The sequence below is a fragment of the Polypterus senegalus genome, chromosome 14, assembly GCF_016835505.1.
Source record: "Polypterus senegalus isolate Bchr_013 chromosome 14, ASM1683550v1, whole genome shotgun sequence".
NCBI lineage: Eukaryota > Metazoa > Chordata > Cladistia > Polypteriformes > Polypteridae > Polypterus > Polypterus senegalus.
Genome location: NC_053167.1, coordinates 126,554,427 through 126,577,939, shown reverse-complemented (window position 1 = coordinate 126,577,939; position 23,513 = coordinate 126,554,427). Strand labels below are relative to the sequence as shown.

General features: G+C 40.3%; 1 protein-coding gene across 4 annotated transcripts in view; it reads right to left on the bottom strand.

Moving 5' to 3' along the window:
* The window catches only part of hsd17b7 (hydroxysteroid (17-beta) dehydrogenase 7), a 60,428-nt gene that overhangs the window by 24,337 nt on the left and 12,578 nt on the right, over positions 1-23,513 (bottom strand). For 3 of the 4 annotated variants that reach the window (XM_039734967.1, XM_039734966.1, XM_039734969.1), the window contains exons 2-6: positions 19,893-20,096; positions 18,136-18,228; positions 17,767-17,881; positions 15,015-15,209; positions 5,349-5,453 (exon numbers count right to left, since the gene is read on the bottom strand). In XM_039734967.1, the coding sequence (XP_039590901.1) occupies positions 5,349-5,453; positions 15,015-15,209; positions 17,767-17,881; positions 18,136-18,228; positions 19,893-20,096 (712 nt within the window). The remainder of the gene's footprint in view (positions 1-5,348; positions 5,454-15,014; positions 15,210-17,766; positions 17,882-18,135; positions 18,229-19,892; positions 20,097-23,513) is intronic. The other variant, XM_039734968.1, reaches the window with a different exon arrangement.

Below are 23,513 nucleotides of genomic sequence, written 5' to 3'. Positions count from 1 at the left end.
GGGCCTGGACTTGGGGAGATCGGGTCAGAAGGCACTGGGGTGCACGTGAGCACAATTACTGTAAATAATACTGTAAATAAATGGTGTGTGGTGACAATATGATGTCCGCCTGTCTGTGCGGGGCCAGCTTTCACAATATATATATATATATATATATATATACACATATATATATATATACATATATATATACATATATATACACATATATATATATACATATATATATACATATATATATACACATATATATATATATATACATATATATATATATATATATATATATACACATACATACATACATACATACATACATACATACATATATATATATATATATATATACATATATATATATATATATATATATATATATATATACATATATATATATATATATATATATATATATATATATATACACACACACATACAGTGGAACCTCGGTTCATGACCATAATTCGTTCCAGATACACATATATATACACACATATACATATACACATACACATACACACATATACATATACATATATACACATATACACATACACATATACACATATATACACATATATACACATATACACAGTGTTACTTTCAGATAATGTATAGAGTATGCAACACGTGTTTCGCCCTAATTCTGGGCTCATCAGGCGTACACACTCACACTATACCCCCTCTCGGGGATCAAACCTCGGATGTCAGCGTCAGAGGCGAAGTCTTTACGCTAGCCACGCGCGGTGGTTCGTTTATTTGACAGCATGTAGATAGGGGTAATTACATTCATGGCATTCGTAGTCTGAATCACAATCTGATTGTATGGATGGTTACCTACCAGGTAACGCTTGTGGCTGGTCTGCAAGTCCGCAAACATTCGCCACGGTGCCCTCTTCAGTTGCGAGAAGCAGATCATAGAATGTTGCATAGTTTTACTGTCAAATAATGCAAAGAGTATGCACACATACACACACACAAATATACATACACACATAAATGTACACACACACAAAAAAATGGTCAACAATTTTAGCACCACATCCACTGATAATGGTAAGAAAATGACAATTAAAAAATTAAATAAAACAGAGCATTATTAACCATAGAAGTGTAGGCCTTTCATTTAGAGAATTTGCAAAAAAAATAAAAATAAATTAAAATCTAAGTATCAGCGAGTCCAGTGGTGTCCTACACAATCTAAAGGCAATTGGAAACTGGAAGAAACTCTAACAGAAAGAGATCTGGCAAAGCCAAAGTCACAAGACAATCAGAAGACGAGTTTCTGAGGGTCACCAGCTTGTGTGATCACAGATGCCTCACAGCACAACAGCTTCAAGTACTGCTTAGCAGTGGTCAAAATAAGTCTCAGTTTCTACTGCGAAGAGGAGACTTTGTGTTGCAGGTTTGACAGGGCAAGTGGCAGTACAAAATATGGACTTGAATCATTGGCTGTAGATTACTGAGGACTGATAGAAAGTATTATGGAGCGATGAATCAAAATTTGAAATCTTCGGTTCATCACGGAGGGTGTTATGCTATGTTTGTACATTGAGCTGGTAAAAGGATGATTCGTCAGTGTGTGACACCAAGTGTCAAACATGGAGGACGACGTATTGATGGTCTGGTGTTCTTTTGCTGGAGGGAGAGTTGGTGACTTGCACAGAGGGACTGGCATTCTAAATTAAAAAGGTGACCACTGTTTGGCTGTCATATCAGCAAAAGGTGACCTAAGGGCTAAGACAGGGTGCATATTGAGTTGCTACCACTAACTCATTGTGTGACCTACTTTGGCTGTGCTCCAACTGTAAACTTAGCTTTACCATTATAATTTGTAAATTGCTTTTGATCATAGCACTAGCTAAATAGGTGCAAAAAAATGGATTATTTGTAATTGAATATTAGGCAATAAATGCAAAAAAGTATTCTTGCAGTTGCAAATACCAATATGTGTCTAAATTAAATTAGACATTTTTTAAAAAGAAAATCTCACAACACTTTACTGTTTAAGTACATCCCACATAAATCCAACATAATCCAACTCCCACATAAATCCTTTGATACACTTGCTCTTTCAGAATACAGACATCTACTAAACAATGCATTACGGGGTATTTTGTACATCCAAACACCATAGCAACGTCCACAGATAGAAGTTGCATGACTGATTCAATGAGACACAAACAGACAGAAGTGTTAATAAACAGTATAGATACTACAGCTTTCACTAAAATCCGTGAGGTATTTGCCATTTTGAATTGACGTCACACTCTGAAGTCAGATGAACATGGACTTTACTGTCCAGCCCCAAAGTTCTGAGTAGGAAATCTGAATTGTGGGGTGTTCTAAATAAAATTACAACTTGGCACCTGGAAATTCCGATTTCCCAGCTGAAATGGAATGCAGCAGGATTCTTTTGCACATGCCACTCTCATCTTCTAAAGTCTGCTGACCTGAGCTGCAGGTCTGACCTGAACTTCTGCAAGATACCAAGTTCTCTGCAAACATTAAAATTGCACTTACCCTGGAAGCCTGCTATGCTACACATCACACAGAACAAAAAATTGTGGCTTGCATGAGGGTATCGACAAACTAAACAGATAGAATGTTCTGATATTTCAACAGATATACTGTGTGTGTGTATATATATATATATATATATATATATAATATATATTCCCCCCAACTGGGGAGTACCGGCCATGTTAGAGTTGCCTGTACATATTAATATATGAAGTGGTTTATTGCCACTGAAAATAGGTGAAACTCTGTTTTATATTACAAGCTTTACACCTACAGTTAAATTCATTGAATGATCATTTAAATTTCACTTCTGCGGCATTCTATTCTGCTTGATAAGTGCCTTAGTGGCAGCATGATGAGCAGGATGGGCTATTCCACTCTCCTCCATAATATTCTCTAATTCTTCCAGCTGAGAGATATAATCTAACTGTGTGCCCTTTTGAAGAGGGAGCCGATTCCAAAGGTGAAGCGGTTGATTAACTACTTGGTCTACGTCTTCATCTTCCTTAAGCATTTTCTGTAATCAGGTAAGAAGCTAAGCAATAACGTTTGATGTATGCAGCAGGTAGTTTGGGAGTATACGCTGATAGTGTGTTGTCACACCCACCACACACCGAACCACTTGGACTGGAACCCGAGTGCTGTGGGTGACACCTCAGCACCACACTTAACAGTGTTTGTTTTTTTTATTTATTTATTTATTACTTTGGCTGGAGTGCCAATCTTGCCACCAACCCCCAGGTTTTCCCTGTAAATTGGAGGACCTGCTTACAGGGCTGAATGCAGATTAATGTCATACCCAGGATGGAGAAATTGCAGGTAAAGGTACTTGCTCAATGCCTGATCAAACTTATCAGGAAAGCCTGCGCCATCACAGGGTGAATGCTGGGCACACTGGAGGCTGTTAGTGGAAAAGAGGATGTGGGCAAACTTGGATACCATCATGAAAAATCCTCTCCATTCCCCCCAGGAGGCACTCTCTTGGAGCACTTCTAGACTCAAGCTCATTCCACCATGGTGTGCTAAGATGTGCTTCTGGGGGTCTTTTCTGCCCACTGCTATCAGACAATTTAATGCTTCTTGCTCCTGATGTACTTGTTAAGTTAATTTTTAAATATCTGAACAATACACATTTATTTATTTGGATTTCTTTACTTATTTATTGACCTGTATGGCTCCCACGTGCTTGTATGCATGCCTGAAAACGTCCTAATAAGACGATGGATGGTTTCCTGGGGGATCTCCTCCCAGATTTGGACTAGTCTGAGGTGCAACCTGGTGATGTCGGATGGACCGAAACATAATGTCCCAGAAGTGTTCTATTGGATTGAGGTCAGGCGAGTGAACATAGGGGCCAGTCAATGGTATCAATTCCTTCATCCTCCAGGAATGGCAGTCAAGGTACTGTTGTCTAGACTGTAGAGGTCTGTGTGTCCCTCCATGGAAATGCCTCTCCAGACCATCACTAACCCACCACCAAACCGGTCATGCTAAACGATGTTACAGGCAGCATAACATTCTCCACGGCTTCTCCAGACCCTTTCACGTCTCTCACATGTGCTCAGGGTGAACCTGTTCTCATCTGTGAAAAGCACAGGGCACCATTTCTGATATTCTATGGCAAATGCCAATCAAGCTGCACGGTGCTGGGCAGTGAAAACAGGGCCCACTAGAGGACATTGGGCCCCTCAGGCCACCCTCATGAAGTCTGTTTGTAATTGTTTGGTCAGAGACATTCACACCAGTGGCGTGTCTGCTGGAAGTCATTTTGTAGGGCTCTGGCAGTGCTCATCCTGTTCCTCCATGCCCAAAGGAGCAGACAGCGGTCCTACTGATAGGTTAAGGACCTTCTACGGCCCTGTCCAGCCCTCCTAGAGTAACTGCCGGTCTCCTGGAATCTCCTCCATGCCCTTGAAACTGTGCTGGGAGACGCAGCAAACCTTCTGGCAATGGCACATATTGATGTGCCATCCTGGAGAAGTTGGATTACCTGTGCAGCCTCTGTAGGTTCCAGGTATCGCCTCATGCTACCAGTAGTGACGCTGATCGTAGCCAAATGCAAAACTAGTGAAAAAACAGATGAGGAGGGAAAAATGTCAGTGGCCTCCACCTGTTAAACCATTCCTGTTTTGGGGGTCGTCTCATTGTTGCCCCTCTAGTGCATCTGTTGTTAATTTTACCAACACCAAAGCAGCTGAAACTGATTAACAATCCCCTCTGCTATTTAACTGACCAGATCAGTAGCCCAGAAATTTCATTGGCTTGATGCTATACTCAGGTTAAAAAGTGTTCCTTTAATTTTTTTGAGCAGCTTATTTTATATTCTCACCTAACAGCATGTTGATACACTGGGAAGCATTATTATTATTATTATTTTTTTTTTTATATAGATATGCGTGGTATAGACTCAACAGTCTTTTCTAAGATAGGTAGGAATTCTTTTATAAACCAGCATTCAATATGGCTTTACCTTCTAACTAATGATGACATGTTATTCTGTGTTACAAGTCATTGGGTCTATGTCAGCCATATGGAGTATGTGTTGTAAAAGGGTTCAATCTACTTTTTTTTCTCCCAAAACTGAACTTCATTTACAAGCAGCTTTTGACAAAATGTTAAAATCCAGGTATGAATTCTAAAGGGTCCACGGACTCTCTTCATAACTGCTACAATGGATCAAAGCATTTACCATACAAACACTTGTGTTATACAGAGCAGTCATATACAATGACTGAAGGGACTGTGAGCAAATAACCATAAAATACCATATATTAGCTACTGTAGCGTTAAGAATAAATAATTGAAAATTAAGATTTTGCACTCACCAAAAACATGATTGGCATTATCAATGTCCAGAAAAAAGATGGTAGGATTCCATATGTAAGATTTGTCATTACAAGCCCTGGACATGTTACAGATGAATACAGTCCCTGAAAAAAAAAATTTAAATAGCTGATCAAAACAGGCTGGCATTTTGTCTTTCGGATTTTAAAACAGAATCCTTCACAATGAATCTTACAAATGCAGTCCTACATAACAACTGTTACAATATCCATGGTCCTTTTATTTGTCTTATTCAGTTATATGTTATGCATTATATTTATCTTTAGAAGATAATTGTTGGGACTACTTATAGCAAGGAATTTCAGTCCAGGAGGGGGCCTTCAGACTTTCATTTTAACTAATTAATATTCTTTTTATGTCTTCCATTTCATTTATTTGAACTTTAAATAAGCAAATTCTGTTTTTACTGCTGTATATCAATGCAGATCCTCTCAACAGGATCCAAATTACTGGCTACAGGTTTCACGGTTGTGCTGTTAATGATGACAGGCTGTGACTTCAACAAAATCTTTTGCATGAGGGCAGATCTGTCACCGAATGACTAATGACAAATTTATACATTACATTCTCAAACCTTCTTCTTCCTCTTCATCTTTTCCCACGTCTATGTGGGGTCATTGCGCTTGATCAACCTTCTCCAAACAGCTCGGTCCTGCACCTCCTTGTCAGTCAGACCCTTTTCCTTCAGAACTTCTTATACTTTATCCATCCACCTTTACTTTGGCCTCCCTCACTTTCTTTTGTCCTGTACTTCCATTCTGATCACTCTTTTGCCCACACATTCACCATCTCTCCTCATCAAAATGTGCAAACCACCTTAACCTACTTTCCTGTACTTTCTTAGATATCTCTCATATGTTCTCATATCAGAACATTCCCAAACCTGCGTAATCTAATCAGGGTTATGGGAGAACAGAAATTATTCCAGAAGTACTGGGTGCAAGGCCAGAAGCAGCCCTGGATATGACATCTGTCCATCACAGGGCTCACTCATGAACAGGTCCAATTGAGCAACATCATTTAATCTAACACATACATTTACTTTGATTTGCTCTTTGTTGTTGATGTGTGTGTTATCACCATGCCTAGATTGAAAGCTCTCTGAAGGCTATAGAGGAGTGTGGAAAGGAATTTCAAAAGATCTCTAAAACATCTGGAAAACAACCATCCCACTGTGTGGAAGATACTCTAAAAGTGGAGGAGATTACAAATAACTACCAACTTGTCCGGGCCAGGCTGCCCCAACAAGTTCAACCCGGAAGCAAAGTGTAAGTGTCAAAAGTAGTTCCAAAAGCACTTCCAATAGAGGAAGGTATACCACCAAACCCCTGCATACTTTTCCCACTCACAGATATGTAATACTGGGGGATTTTCCTCAATAAATAAATGACCAAGTATGATATTTTTATCGCATTTGTTTATCTGGGTTCTCCATATCTACTTTTAGGACTTGTGTGAAAATCTGCAGATTTTTTTAAGTCATATTTGTGCAGGGATATTAAAAATTCTGGGTTCACTACCTTTCAATCACCACTGTACAATCTCATTAAATTCAATTCCAAAAGCAAAGTTCAAATACAGTATATCCAAAAGGATCACAGGTTAAAAAACTGAGGAAAAACAAAAACAATCACAAAGCACAAGAACTCAGCACTCCTTAGCACATTCTCAATGAACTGTCAGGAATTGTGGCAGACCATCTGGATATTATAGAGTGGAGGGCAGTTCCTGGAGGTGATTGGCAAGTGACCCCAGCTCTTGGGGGATCCACACACAAAACACATAGAACATAACAAAGGCTGCTACTACACATACAATAGTAAAACCATAAATAAAGAATGATGCATATAAATATCAATTAAATTAATCAAAAAATGAACACAACAGACAAAAACCTGGCTGACACTTGACAGTAAAATGCTGAAAAAAAGTTTATAAGAACTCAAAAATTTCATCACAGGACCTACAGTTAACTTTTGTCACTGTTGACATGGGAAGAGAACCAAAGCAGACACTGGGAGAATGTGCAAACTCCACATGGAGATGGGATTCAAAGTTAGAATGCAGGATCCTTGATGTGGCAGCAGTGCTAACCACTAATCTGCCCTGCCTTCCTGACCTCCCTCTCTCTTTCTTTTCTAGGACATGAAGTGGAAATGGACAATGGCCAACAGTGAGATTCTTGTTAAAGAATTCCAGGCCCTCGAGAACCACATTCAGTAACTCCTGACCAGATGGAAGCATCTGAGAAAACTAAAGGCTGGCCTGCTGAAAGAATCCTCCTCAGCAACAGAAATCATCACAACTTATTGTGATTCAACAACTCTGACCCCACGCCATGCCACTCAGTTTCAGGGACAAGTGAGCTTTACCCCCCCCGTACCCCTTCGGGACGATGACAATGAGAGAATCGGCCTGTATCAGCTATGCAGGCGGGGGTTTAAGGGCAGCGGGGACCATCGTAATACATGCCGGAGTAAACGATGTATGCTACCGAGAGTTGGAGGTTCTCAAAGTGGATTTCACAGGACTTATTGATGCAACGAAGCAGAGGACCCTGGCTGCAAGAATCTTCATTTCAGGTCCCTTACCTCTGGCAAGAAGATTGGATAAATGCTATAGTCATTTGCTGGCATTAAATAACTGGTTGAAAGGCTTCTGCGAGGGACAAAATGTCGGGTTTGTGGACAACTGCAGTCTCTTCTGGGAGAGGCCACATTTCTTCAGCTGCACCCTAATAGATTCGGTGCCAGGGTTCTCTTCTTAGACCTTAAATATGGACTTATTAAATATTAGAGTGATAACCAACAAGACGTTTTACATCAACGATCTTATCAGTGATAGGAAAATAGACTTTCTAACATTAAGTGAAATGTGGCTCACCTCTGCTGGTGCAGCCGTTTTAACTGAATCTGCCCCTTTGAATTACAAATTTACTCATGCGGTTCGCAAGGCAATAAAGGCGGCAATTTAGTACATATTTACTCGAGCCGGTTAAAGTGTAAAGATACCGGCTTTGGTACATTCACGTCTTTTGAGTATCTTGCCATTGTTATTCAACGAGTTTCTCAGTCTCTAGTATTGTCTTTGTATAGACCACCTAAATATGATGAGTCTTTCATTGAGGAATTCTGAGACTTGGAGTCAATTATAGTAACTAACTTTCACAGATTCCTAAATGTTGGCGACTTTAATTTCCCTATCAATATACAGTGCGACATAGTCGCTCCTGAAAAGATAGTTAAAAAACCTTCCAGCACTATTATACCATGGAAGACCCAAAGAGTCTGATTTAAAGAAAACATGCCAGAGAGCTAAACGTAAATGGAGAAAAACTAAATTGATAGTTCACTAGGAAATATTGAAGGCTAAAATAATGGAATATAACAACATAGTCTGTATTGATAGACAGTGCTACTTCTCTAAAATTATAAATATTAATGCTTGAAATCCAACAGTTTTATTCTCTACTATTCATTCTTTGCTAAACCCAAGTCACTCAATGGAATGCTTCCAAAAAACTAATAGTGAAACTTGTGAGGATTTTGCTATATTTTTTTTTAAATACATTAATGATATTAGAAATAATATAGTACATTCCCCCAAAGCTGATCCTATTAAATCCCGGTACTGCTTTTTAAGCAAATTAAATTTGTTCACCAGGATTGACTTACCTGATCTACAGTACGTAGAATAATTTCTCAACTGAAACCCTCCACTTGTGTCCTTGACAAAATACCAACAAGCTTTTTCAAAGAAGTATTCAGTCTGCCAATTGATAGTGTGCTTGATAAAGTAAACTCATCGTTAGATACAGGGGTCTTCACAGACTGTCTTAAGACTGCTGTTGTTAAAGCCTTGCTCAAGAAAAATAATCTTGAATCTTCCATTTTCAACCAATTTCTAACCTACCTTTTTTAAGTAAAATTCTAGAGAAGGAAGTCATTATGCAGCTAAATGATCACTAGAATAACATGCCATTCTTGATAAGTTTCAGTCAGATTTTAGAACTAATCACAGTATATAAACTGTGCTGGTGAAAGTAGCAAATGACTTGAAAGTTAATGCAGACAGAGGCCGTTTATCTGTTCCTGTCCTCTTAGATCTGAGTGCCGCATTGGATACCACTGATCACAAGATTCTTACAAATCACCTTAGTCAGTGGATGGGCCTCTCTAGCAATGTCTTAAATTTGTTTGAGTCTTACTTAATAGGTAGAAAATTGTTAGTTGTGGTAATTATACTTCAGAGACACGATATTCTATATGGTGTTCAGTAAGGATCTACTGTATCCTCTGTTCACCGCTCATTTTGATCTACATGCTTCCATTAGGTCAGATTATCTCAAGGCATAACATGTGCTACCACAGCTATGCTGACAACACACAACTGTATTTATCAATAGTGCCTGATGACCCTGACTCTCTTGATTCACTGACCCAATGTGTTACTCGTGTTTCTGAATGGATGAGTAGTAATTTTCTCAAAGTAAATAAGGAGAAAACAGAAATCTTAGTTGTTATTGCAAAAAATGGATATACTGAGGATACTACAAATAAATTTGATCTATTAGGTTTAAAAGTGAAGACCAATGCAAAGAATTTAGGAGTAATTATTGACTCTGACCTAAATATTAAATCACATATTAATATGATTACTAGGACAGCTTTTTTTCCACTTGAGGATTATAGCAAAAGTGAAAATTAGTTCATGCTTTTGTTTTTAGTAGACTAGATTACTGTAACACACTCCTCTCAGGACTACTCAAGAAAGACATCAATCGGTTACAACGAGTGCAGAATTCAGTTGCTAGAATCTTAACTAGGAAAAGAAAATCAGAGCACATCTCTCCAGTTTTGATGTCAATACATTAGTTACCTGTGCCATTAAGAATTGACTTTAAAATACTACCGATAGTGTACAAAGCCTTAAATAATCTTACCCCTATACAGTGGTACCTCGGTATACAGTGGTGTGAAAAACTATTTGCCCCCTTCCTGATTTCTTATTCTTTTGCATGTTTGTCACACAAAATGTTTCTGATCATCAAACACATTTAACCATTAGTCAAATATAACACAAGTAAACACAAAATGCAGTTTTTAAATGATGGTTTTTATTATTTAGGGAGAAAAAAAAATCCAAACCTACATGGACCTGTGTGGAAAAGTAATTGCCCCCTTGTTAAAAAACCTAACTGTGGTGTATCACACCTGAGTTCAATTTCCGTAGCCACCCCCAGGCCTGATTACTGCCACACCTGTTTCAATCAAGAAATCACTTAAATAGGAGCTGCCTGACACAGAGAAGTAGACCAAAAGCACCTCAAAAGCTAGACATCATGCCAAGATCCAAAGAAATTCAGGAACAAATGAGAACAGAAGTAATTGAGATCTATCAGTCTGGTAAAGGTTATAAAGCCATTTCTAAAGCTTTGGGACTCCAGCGAACCACAGTGAGAGCCATTATCCACAAATGGCAAAAACATGGAACAGTGGTGAACCTTCCCAGGAGTGGCCGGCCGACCAAAATTATCCCAAGAGCGCCGAGACGACTCATCCGAGAGGTCACAAAAGACCCCAGGACAACGTCTAAAGAACTGCAGGCCTCACTTGCCTCAATTAAGGTCAGTGTTCACGACTCCACCATAAGAAAGAGACTGGGCAAAAACGGCCTGCATGGCAGATTTTCAAGACGCAAACCATTGTTAAGCAAAAAGAACATTAGGGCTCATCTCAATTTTGCTAAGAAACATCTCAATGATTGCCAAGTTTTTGGGAAAATACCTTGTGGACTGATGAGACAAAAGTTGAACTTTCTGAAAGGCAAATGTCCCGTTACATCTGGCGTAAAAGGAACACAGCATTTCAGAAAAAGAACATCATACCAACAGTAAAATATGGTGGTGGTAGTGTGATGGTCTGGGGTTGTTTTGCTGCTTCAGGACCTGGAAGGCTTGCTGTGATAGATGAAACCATGAATTCTACTGTCTACCAAAAAATCCTGAAGGAGAATGTCCGGCCATCTGTTCGTCAACTCAAGCTGAAGCCATCTTGGGTGCTGCAACAGGACAATGACCCAAAACACACCAGCAAATCCACCTCTGAATGGCTGAAGAAAAACAAAATGAAGACTTTGGAGTAGCCTAGTCAAAGTCCTGACCTGAATCCAATTGAGATGCTATGGCATGACCTTAAAAAGGCGGTTCATGCTAGAAAACCCTCAAATAAAGCTGAATTACAACAATTCTGCAAAGATGAGTGGGCCAAAATTCCTCCAGAGCGCTGTAAAAGACTCATTGCAAGTTATCGCAAACACTTGATTGCAGTTATTGCTGCTAAGGGTGGCCCAACCAGTTATTAGGATCAGGGGGCAATTACTTTTTCACACAGGGCCATGTAGGTTTGGATTTTTTTTTCTCCCTAAATAATAAAAACCATCATTTAAAAACTGCATTTTGTGTTTACTTGTGTTATATTTGACTAATGGTTAAATGTGTTTGATGATCAGAAACATTTTGTGTGACAAACATGCAAAAGAATAAGAAATCAGGAAGGGGGAAAATAGTTTTTCACACCACTGTACGTCTGCTTTGGAATAAGTCCAATTTGGTATACGTCCTGTTTAGAGGCGAAATATTTTGCTTGGTATACGACCTTTGTTTGGAATACGACTCGTGTGCTAGAACAACACGTGTGGTATACCGGGCGCACGCCTTCAAAAAAAAAGGGCCAAGTTTTAGCCTGTACAGTAATCCCTTGCTATATCACGCTTCGACTTTCGCAGCTTCACTCTATCGTGGATTTTATATGAAAGCATAACTAAATATATAACGCAGATTTTTCGCTGCTTCACGGGTTCTGTGGACAATGTGTCTTTTTACTTCCTGTACATGCTTCCTCAGTTGGTTTGCCCAGTTGATTTCATACAAGGGACGCTATTGGCGGATGACTGAGAAGCTAACCAATCAGAGCACACAGTTAAGTTCCTGCGTGCTGAATGCAGTGTTAACCAGGAAGTCTCGTCTCGCTCATTCAGCATCAACGTGTTTCGCTGTGTAAAGAGTTGTGCTCTTTTGTGTTTATCTTTGTGCATAGTCAAGCCCTTCATTATGGCTCCAAAACGATCTGCTACTGCTTCAGGGGCCGTACCCAAGTGCAAACGGAAGATGTTAATGATTGCCGAAAAGGTAAACATTTTGGATTTGTTGAAGGCTACGATTCTTTTTATTTAAAAAGTAGGAAAGGACTATAAGATCTATGGCTGCAGTGTCCTTTTAACCAGGGTGCAAAACGAGTTGTAAGTGGATGTAATAAGGCAGTAGTCTGGATGGAATCTTCTTTAGGGCTTTTGGATTGAAGACTGCCAGAAGAAGAAGAACGGCAGTGCTACACAATCGCCTGAATTGGCTCCTTTGGAAGAGCTGTAACGCTCTCCTTTGTTGTGCAGTAAAATTAAACTCATTGTTATCGGACAAGTCATTTTCATTTATTTCATCTAATTGCTTTTGTATTTATGTATTTCACTATTAAGCAGTGTTTAAATTATTTTATACAACCCCATCAATGTATAATATGCCAATAACAATAGGATTTTTTTTCATGGGAACGAATTAATCATTTTCCTATTATTTCTTATGGGAAAAATTTGCTTGGTATAAGTCCTGTTTGGTATAAGTCCAAGGATCTGGGACGGATTAAGGATGTATACCAAGGTACCACTGTATTTATGAATGCCGGTCACCTTACACTCCAAGTCGTAGTTTTAAATCTTCAAATGAGTGTCTGCTTATAATTCCAAGAGCTAAACATTAAAGAAGTGGCGAGGCGGCCTTCTGCTGTTATGTACCTAAAATCTGTAATAGTTTACTGGTAGAATTTCACCAGGCTAATACAGTGGAGCATTTTAAAAAACTGCTAAAAATCTTAACATTGCTTTCTCAAAGCTACATTTTAGTGGATCCCTGTGTATCCCTGCTAAACTATATGTACTGTACATTGAATTATCATTTTCATCATGGCTCTGCAATCCATACGAATCTCTGCTGTTCTTTTTCTGTTTTTCTGTGGTGGTGTTCTGTGCCACCACCGCCTGATCAGGACACCATGCAGTCCCTACACTGATGGACTGAAGGCAGTACCCCAGATGTCCACAAGACCACCATCATCAAATTTTTTCACATGAACCCTGAAAGCCATGACGACTGATTGAGATCATTTATGTTAGGTAGACTGTCCAGTTGGGGCTGGACAGTCTCTTGGCCTTGGAACCCGTGAAGATTTTGTTTTTTATCCCATCTGGAGTTTATTTTTTTTATTTTTTCTGTCCTCCCTGTCCTTACTTTATTGTTTGTTACTTAGTATTGCCTATTCTTATTTTGATTCATATAAACTTTTCTTTCTTCATCTTGTAAAGACTTCTCTAGCGCCTTCAACACCATTCAACCTTTGCTCCTTAGGGACAAGCTGACTGAGATGGGAGTAGACTCACACCTGGTGGCATGGATCGTGGACTATCTTACAGACAGACCTCAATATGTGTGTCTTGGGAACTGCAGGTCTGACATTGTGGTCAGCAACACAGGAGCGCCGCAGGGGACTATGCTTTGTCTGGTCTTGTTCAGCCAATATACATCAGACTTCCAATATGATTCGAAGTTCTGCCACGTGCAAAAGCTCGCTGATGACACTGCTATTGTGGGCTGCATCAGGAGTGGGCAGGAGGAGTATAGCAAGCTAATCAAGGACTTTGTTAAATGGTGCAACTCAAACCACTTACACCTGAACACCAGCAAGACCAAGGAACTGGTGGTGGATTTTAGGAGGCCCAGGCCCCTCATGGACCCCGTGATCATCAGAGGAGACTGTGTGCAGAGGGTGCAGACCTACAGTATAAATACTTGGGAGTGCAGCTGGATGACAAATTGGACTGGTCTGCCAATACTGATCCTCTGTGTAAGGTCAGAGCCGACTATACTTTCTTAGAAGGTTGGAGTCCTTCAACATCTGCAATAAGATGCTGCAGATGTTCTACCAGACGGTTGTGGCGAGTGCCCTCTTCTACGCGGTGGTGTGCTGGGGTGGCAGCATAAAGATGAAAGACGCCTCACGCCTGGACAAACTTGTTAAGATGGCAGGCTCTATTGTAGGAATAAAGCTGGACAGTTTAACATCTGTGGCAGAGTGACGGGTACTAAGCAAACTCCTGTCAATCATGAAGAATCCACTGCATCCACTTAACAGGATCATCTCCAGGCAGAGGAGTAGCTTCAGCGACAGACAGACTGCTGTCACCGTCCTGCTCCACTGACAGACTGAGGAGATCGTTCCTCCCCCACAATATGCGACTCTTCAATTCCACCCGGGGGAGTAAATGCGAACATTATTCAAAGTTATTGTCTGTTTTTACATGCATTTTTATTACTCTTTAATTTTTTTTTTTTTTGTATCAGTATACTGCTGCTGGATTATTTGAATTTCCCCTTGGGATTAATAAAGTATCTATCTATCTATCTATCTATCTAAAGCACTTTGAGCTATACCATTTGTATGAAAATGTGCAATATAAATAAATGTTGTTGTTGTTATTGTTGCCAGCCAAGGTTGCACTGATAAACTATCTAAAGAGAAACAGCAAATGGTCTTCACCCGTCTGTTGTATTGCCTGTTCAAGGCCAAGCTGAGCAGGTCAGAAGCATATTTGGATGAACTATAAGATTCTGTTCCTTGACTATGCTGGTAGTCATCCAGGCTGAATGCAGATTTGTGAGCATTGCTGGAGGAAGTCCATATTAGCTGGGAGGTCATTGAAGGACAACATAATAGTGGTTCCAGCTCCTTGATCTGTAAAAGTAAAAAAAGAAGAATACGAATGAACCAAACAAAGCCTATCCCAGGAACATTAAGCACAGGCTGCCAGTCCATTAGTATGAGTCATATCACTACACAAACTGGTGAAATTCTTACTTGCTGTACGTGTCCGGCCAACATGCAACAAGACATTGCCACTCTAGAGTGGCATGACAAACCAGAATGAATTAAAATACAAAATTTAATTTTAATTGATAGAAAACACAAACCAGCATACATGATGTACTTATTACTTATACATTTCCATGTTGTCTGCACTCTTTCATTATTAAAATATGCAACAACAGCAAGAAAAATAAATTAATACACATTGAACTTCTGTGGACCAACTGCAACATAAGGTAGAAGAAGGCGTGTGAATTGCAGCACAAAAACTCCCAATCACAGTACAAAATGTCAGATTTCTCCGTGTATAATGGTAAACAAATTGCTTCAAGGACTGGCATGAAAAATACTTTTGAAAGTTAAGGTTTGGAGAAGTACATAATTGTATGTATATAGTTATAAATTGTTTACTTGTTGCTTCACAGTGATATAAAGAGTCTCTTTGTGTATATACGTATATTTTTTCTAACGGCAATACTTGTTTTGAGAAATTGTTTAGGTGCAAGAGATTAAAATGTTTCCAAAAAGGAGACACCTTGGGGCAAACAGTACAACTTTGCAGCAATGCTATGGGATATGACATCTGAACTTGGTTCAATGATTGCTGACAATCTGGAGCACAAGAGAAAATGGATTCTAGGATTGTGCATAAAATCTTGGTTATGTACTGTAAAATCCAGGTTTATTGAAGAAAAATTTCCTAATGCACTAAATTGTTTCTGTGTAATAATTTACAAAACAATGCAGAGGAAAAAAAATGGTCAAAACCAATAAATAAATAAAATTCCAATAAATAGTTAAAACCAGAATTACAAGCAGAAATTGGTCTTTTCCCATTTTCGTATACAAGTGTCTCATACTCTCTTCTGGTCTGTTTAGCAGGTGGGAGACACAAACGAACAGAACCCAGATCCCCATGGCTCTTTCTCTCCCAACCATCTCTGTCAGTACCCACACCGAGTCATCTCAATCTCGTTTCTTTTCTCTCTGCCTTCAACGACCACCGCAGAGAGCTTTCTAGAGCCCTCGATTGTTCTTGCTCCCTCTGGCTCAGCATTTTTGACACTCTTTCTTCACAAACAGCACTCCTTGCACACCTGGTTTGCAAATCTGATTCTCATCTGTCTGTCATTCCCTTTTCCTGTGCTTTGACTTTTCTTTCTTTTGCTTGTTCTCCCTTCTTTATGCCTATACTCAGACCTTCATACCAACAGACCGGCAGAACTGCTAATGAGACACAGCTATGTATCAGCTCATTCCCCCCATTAACTGTCTTTACTACATATACCTACACTTACAAGTGTGAGTTGCACTATTTTAAAAAATGAAAACCTGCACTTCGCTCTGGGCCTATGACACACCGTGCCACAGCTGGGCAAACCATGTAGAATTCTTGTCTGCTCCCTGGCTTATTTTAGGAGGCCTCACACCTATTTTGTCTTGGAGGAAACTCCATTTCAAAACAGCTGGTACTTGAAGTGGAGCAGTGGCTGATCTCTCTTGTACGGAGTAAATGTGGCTGAAGATCTGCATGGTCAGGCCCAGAAAAACAGCAGGGTTTCATTTATCCGTTTATACTTTATTTTTTTTCAATACACACATCATTTGAGGCTCCTTGCTGTTTTTTGGGGTTTTTAGGTTTGCTAAAAAAGTGAAAGACAAAGGAACAATGTGCCGGAATTAAATCCAGGCCTCTGCAGATTTATGAGAGGAATTGTAAACCACTGAGCCAGCTTGTTAACTTGGTAATAGTAATGACTACAAGTCTCAAGATACAAAAGCCCCAAAAAGTTGCAAAAACACTTCTAATAAATTCCAATTTAAGGAGTATATACCGCCAAAGACCGGCTAAATAAAATGGCCAAACTTCATAGAAATAAAACGGTTTTATTTTTCATAAAGGATGCTCTGTCACACAGAGAATTTCCATAGGCAACCGAAGTCAAATACCATCCTAATTCAATTCAGTTGAAGTCATAAAACAGAGTACAGAAGTTAAATTTCTGGAGAAATCAAAAAGCACCAGCACCCATAAGACAAGACCTGAAACTCCCAGAGTGCATTCAAAATGAACCACCAGAAACTATGGGAGATACTCCAATTTATAGGGTAGTTCCCTCTCTGCCTGGGGTGGGGGACCACCCACAAAACACATGGAACATAGCCGAGGCATCAAAATAGAAGCACAAGCAGTGGCAAATAAGCACAGATAACCTTAATACATACAAAAGAACCAAAATTGAACAAAAGCGACATAAAACATGAATTTAAACCCAGGCTGCGAGGAACCCTGGCTGAGCCGTGACGCTGATTATCAAAGTAAAAACTACAGCTCCAATCTCTCCCATGAATCTGCTAAACAAATAAGTAAAATTTGTAATCAATCGTAAGTGATGTAAATATACTACAATCATATAGCACATACCAGAATAAAATGACCAAAGACATTAGTAGCAAAAACCTTCTGTAATCCGTCCACATTGACATGATCCTCTTGGGTCAGCAGGCCTTCTCCAGTTGCAAACATTCTTACCACTTTCCTACATAATCAAATTAGAGAAAACGGGCCAGTTAATAGCTAACAATCGGCAGGCACTTTAAAATACATAAATCATACGCAGACCCCCGTGACCCTGTAGTTAGAATATAGCGGGTTGGATAATAGATGGATGGATGGATCATATGCAGTATCTCAAACTTTAAGACCAAAAATGTGAAATGCACTTCTGGTAATGGGAAGGACCTATGTGTAACTCACTTTAATGACGTATTCACCATTTTTCCAAAGTTTTACCTGGAAAAGAGGCCTTTCACAAACACCTTTAGGTTCAGCCGCGGATTGGGCATAATTCCCGCATTGAGGTATATGTAGTCTAATCTCGAATATCTGAGAAATAAGAAAAGACATTCAAAATAACTATACTGCTCAAAAGAATTAAAGGAACACTTTTTAATCAGAGTATAGCATAAAATCAATGAAAGTTATGGGATATTAATATGGTCAGTTAAGTAGCAGAGGGGGTTGTTAATCAGTTTCAGCTGCTGTGGTGTTAAAGAAATTAACAACAGATGCACTAGAGGGGCAACCATGAGATGACCCCAAAACAGGAATGGTTTAACAGGTGGAGGCCACTGACATTTTTCCCTCCTCATCTTTTCTGACTGTTTCTTCACTAGTTTTGCATTTGGCTACAGTCAGTGTCACTACTGGTAGCACGAGGCGATACCTGGACCCTACAGAGGTTGCACAGGTAGTCCAACTTCTCCAGGATGGCACATCAATATGTGTTATTGCCAGAAGGTTTGCTGTGTCCCCCTGCACAGTCTCAAGGGCATGGAGGAGATTCTAGGAGACAAGCAGTTACTCTAGGAGAGCTGGAGAGGGCCATAGAAGGTCCATAACCCATCAGCAGGACCAGTATCTGCTCCTTTGGGCAAGGAGGAACAGGATGAGCACTGCCAGAGCCCTACAAAATGACCTCCAGCAGGCCACTGGTGTGAATGTCTCTGACCAAACAATCAGAAACAGACTTCATGAGGGTTGCCTGAGGGCCCAAATGTCTACTGCGCCCTGTGCTCACTGCACAGCACCAGGGAGCTCAATTGGCATTTGCCATAGAATACCAGAATTGGCAGGTCCACCACTGGCATCCTGTGCTTTTCACAGATGAGAGCAGGTTCACCCTGAGTATATGTGAAAGACGTGAAAGGGTCAGGAGAAGCCGTGGAGAATATTATGCTGCCTGTAACATCGTTTAGCATGACTGGTTTGGTGGTGGGTCAGTGATGATCTTGGAGGCATATCCATGGAGCGACTCACAGACCTCTACAGGCTAGACAACGGCATTTTGACTGCCATTAGGTATCAGGATGAAATCCTTGGACCCATTGTCAGACCCTACGCTGGTGCAGTAGGTCCTGGTTTCCTCCTAATGCACGACAATGCCCGGCCTCATGTGGCAAGAGTATGCAGGCAGTACCTGGAGGATGAAGGAATTGAAACAATTGAATGGTCCCCTGACTTAAACCCAATAGAACATCTGTGGGACATTATGTTTCGGTCCATTAGGCACCGCCAGGTTGCTCCTCAGACTGTACAACAGCTCAGGGATGCCCTCATACAGATCTGGGAGGAAATGCCACAAGACACCATCCGTCGTCTCATTAGGAGCATGCCCCGACGTTGTCAAGCATGCATACAAGCTCGTGGGGGCCACACAAGATACTGAAAAGCATTTTGAGTAGCAGAAATTAAGTTTTTGAAAAAATGGACTAGCCTGCCACATCTTCATTTCACTCTGATTTTAGGGTGTCTACACAATTGAGCCCTCTGTAGGCAGAAAACTTTTATTTTCATTAAAAGACTTGCCATCCTTTTGTTCCTAAGACATTGCCCTGTCGTTATTTGTATAGATATTCAACTTCATATTGAGATCTGATGTATCTAATGTGTTTCTTTAAAGTGTTCCTTTAATTTTTGTGAGCAGTGTATAAAGATTTGTTAGTTTATTGTAAAAACAGTTATGGTAATAAAACACAACTCGCACCTACCTCTTTTTGATTTCTTTAGCAGCCTCTAAAATAGAATTCATGTCGCCAACATCGACCTTCAGGAGGGAAATATCTGCCTCAGGGTGGGAGTGGAGTAATGCAGACCGGGCTGCCATTGCTCGCTGTGTATTTCGACATGCCAGACAGAGGTGGATTTCAGAATCGGTGGCGAGAAGTCGCTCACACAGAGCCAGGCCAATGCCACTGGAACAAAACAAGCAGCACAGGCAGGTCAGCTCCAGGATGGCACACATGAAAAGGTTTAACCAACTCTCAAGCATATTACTACATCTTAACCAAAAATGAAAAGAAAAACTATTGTATCAATACAATGACGTAACCTGCGAGTAACCTTTGTCCTGCTTTTGATCGGGATTCATATGTAACTGTATACTTTTTGTAAAGTCTAGAAAAGCTTTTCTTTTTTATTCCATTTCAGCTAACACTACTGTTTTTACCGTTTTAAGAAGAATGATTCACCAGCATATGCGTGTCTGCTTATATCCCTTCAGCGATTATCTTTCACAGGTATCAAAACTTTACACCAGCTGTTACAGACTGAATCAAAGACTTCTTCTGTATGGGCTCATACACCGTCAGCACGGCACTGCCAGATCTAAACACTAGCGTGACAAATTGCTCACATACTGAAGTGACTTTACCTGCAGGTGGAAGTCCCATTTTACTTCTGGTGCCAAGTGGAGTTATGTCTCGGTGCAGCAGCCTATTAGCTAAGGAAAGCGCCGTGAAGAAGATGTCTGTTACAGTTCTGTCTTTGTCCAGAAAATGCTCCATAAGCTTTATGATCACAGACTCGGAAAATCTTTGCCCTGTGTTTTAATTCAAAGCACAGTTCTCAACAAAACGTTGCCAGATGTCTGAGATCACAACAAATCTGTCATTTTCACACATTCTGCACGGGTGTCTTTGTTGTCAAAACGTAAATGCTGCATGATAGTCTGACGGCGGTCACGGGACATCATATCTTTAAAAGCCAGTAAAACAAAGAGTTCTGAGCAGGCGTCAGCCACAGCACCCACTATGGTCATCGCTGCTCTTGTGAAAAGAATGGAGATAAATGCTCAGAGATGGAGAGGCAAGTCTGTGGTACCACATGAACGTCACTAACAGAATAAAACTGAATAATAAAAAACAAGCGCTAACTTTTGCAAGTAGCCTAAATTTACACCGGGTGTTACAGACTCAAATCAAATGTACATTTTTTATTATATTATAGTAATAATAAGAGCAGCTCACTACTCAAAATGCGGAGCGCCCAGCCTCGAACCCAGAACCTGTGGTTATAAGGGAGCAGTTCTTACCTCTGCACCATTCAAGAATACGTATCAAGTTCCTGTCAATTGACATTTGAGCTTGGGTTTTTAACTCATTGACAGCAACATGTAAACAAAATAATTTTTTGCTCTTTGGTTATATTGTATCATCTGACATGTTTATTTGATATTTGGACTAAATTCTTCACACATTATACACTTCATGTCATTATTAGTATAACATGGAAAACGTTTCTGCTTTAGGTATGTGTTCAGCATTTCTTGCCTCGCATTTCCTTTCATCCTACTGTCAGAGGTGGCTGGGGTGGCGACCCGGCCGGGATGCCCATGAGGACCGGAGGAGGGCTTGCGCCTTCCCCAGACCATCTGGGGGCGACCGCCCTGGTTCCTTTGGGGGCCACAGGTACAGAGCTTTGAAGCTCCACCCTTTAGGGGCCCATGGTCACTGCCAGGGGGCGCCCCCATGCCTTTGGAGCCCTGGACATCAGCACTTCCGCCACACCAGGGACACCCGGTATGCTTCCGGGGATACAGCCGGCACTTCCACCACACTGGGGCGTGTCGGCAGGAAATTGCCGGGAAGCACCTGGAGCACATCCAGGTGTGGATAAAAGGGGCCGCCTCCCTTCATTCGGGGTGAGAGCCGGGTGGAAGTGGACTGAGCTTGCTGGAGAAGGCAAGGAGGCGGCCTGAAGAGGAAGAAAGGCATTGTTGTTCCAGGACTTTGGGGACTTGTGGGGTTTGTGGTGCACTTATGGACATTGTATATGGTGGAAATAAACGTGTGTTGGGTGACATGAACGTGTCTGCCTGTCTGCGTCCGGGCCAGCCTCCACACTACATTTACACAAATCATTGTAGACACGGAACACACATGAAATGGATGTGTTCCAAATAACAATATATTATTTACCCTATACAGCTCCAGGTATTTCACTCCCAGATAATTATGGCTTGCACTGGGAGAGCTTTTTGCCCTTTCTGCGGTGATGGGGTAATGGGTGTGGGATAGCAGGCTGCTTGGGCTTATCAACACATTTACAACACAAAAGACACTGAATGGAGAGGTGCGAAGGGATTTAAGTTGGGCTGTGATTCCATGTTTCTTTGTAGACTTCAGGAATTCTAGTGTTAAATGGCCAAAGCCCTGCTTACTTATAGACAATGTCCTGACTGAAATTTTAACTTTATGAAAAATGTTAACATTTAGACTAAAATAAGCACAAAGTTGAAGAGTACAAATTGCTTGCGAAGGTGCGTGCCAAGTGGGCAGTTTCCGACACTGTTCAGACATTCAAAGTTGTGCTACAGTGTATCCAGCTGTATGTTCTCACAAAACACTTCAAGAAACTTTATTTCTGTAATGAGATTAAATGCTGAGTCGCAGAACTGAATGAAACTTACTGAACCTTATCAAAGAATAATCAACATGTAGCATTACAGCATGAACAAATAAATGCTCTTTCATTAAGAAATGTTTTTTATCTGGAACGAAGTTTCATAGTTGAAGCAGAAACCTTGGCACATTTTATCAAGCTTTTGAATGGGATGTTGGGACAACTTTTAATTTAGCTAACCTTGATAGACTGGACTCCTCTCTTTTTTGAAACCCCTTCACGTTCTTACATTACATTGCATCTTTGTCATTATTACATTGCGCATAGTCTAATGTCGCCTATTTTGTTTTAACGTACAACCTTATCAATTTAGGAACAGCTTTCTATCCATAAATAGAAATCCAAAATACACTCACAGATTAATGAACTATTCTAGAAATCTATACATATAAAGGAGAGTTGGGATCCGAGAGACTGTGTTTGTGGAGGGATGGAGAGTTAAGGCGGGTGGGGGAGTCATGTGATCATCTCCCTTCCCATTCACGTCATTTCATTCACTTCATTTCGCGCTGACGCAGTCTTGCCGTTCTTTTTCCTTAGTGTTTAGTCCTCTCTCCTTTACTGATTTACTGTTTACTAGACGCAGAACTTACTGAATAGTATTTTTTCCTTTAGTGTTTCTACTTAGTGTTTAGTAGACTTTTACTTCATCTCATTTACTGTTGTTCCCGGCACTGTTGCCGTTTTTCCCGTTTCTATTTTTTATGTAGCATGTTCACAAATTATTCATAGAGAAAATTGATATATTTTGGCTCCAGGAGGACAAACCAAAAATGTTATATATAAAGCTCTATAAGTCGCATGTAGATACATAATTATTCCAACTACAGCGACTGCAGCGAAGCGCACGTGGTCTGCTAGTTAAAAAATAAAAAAAAACTTTTTAAATATGTCTGACCAAGCAAACATTTCAATCCATCCATTTTTCA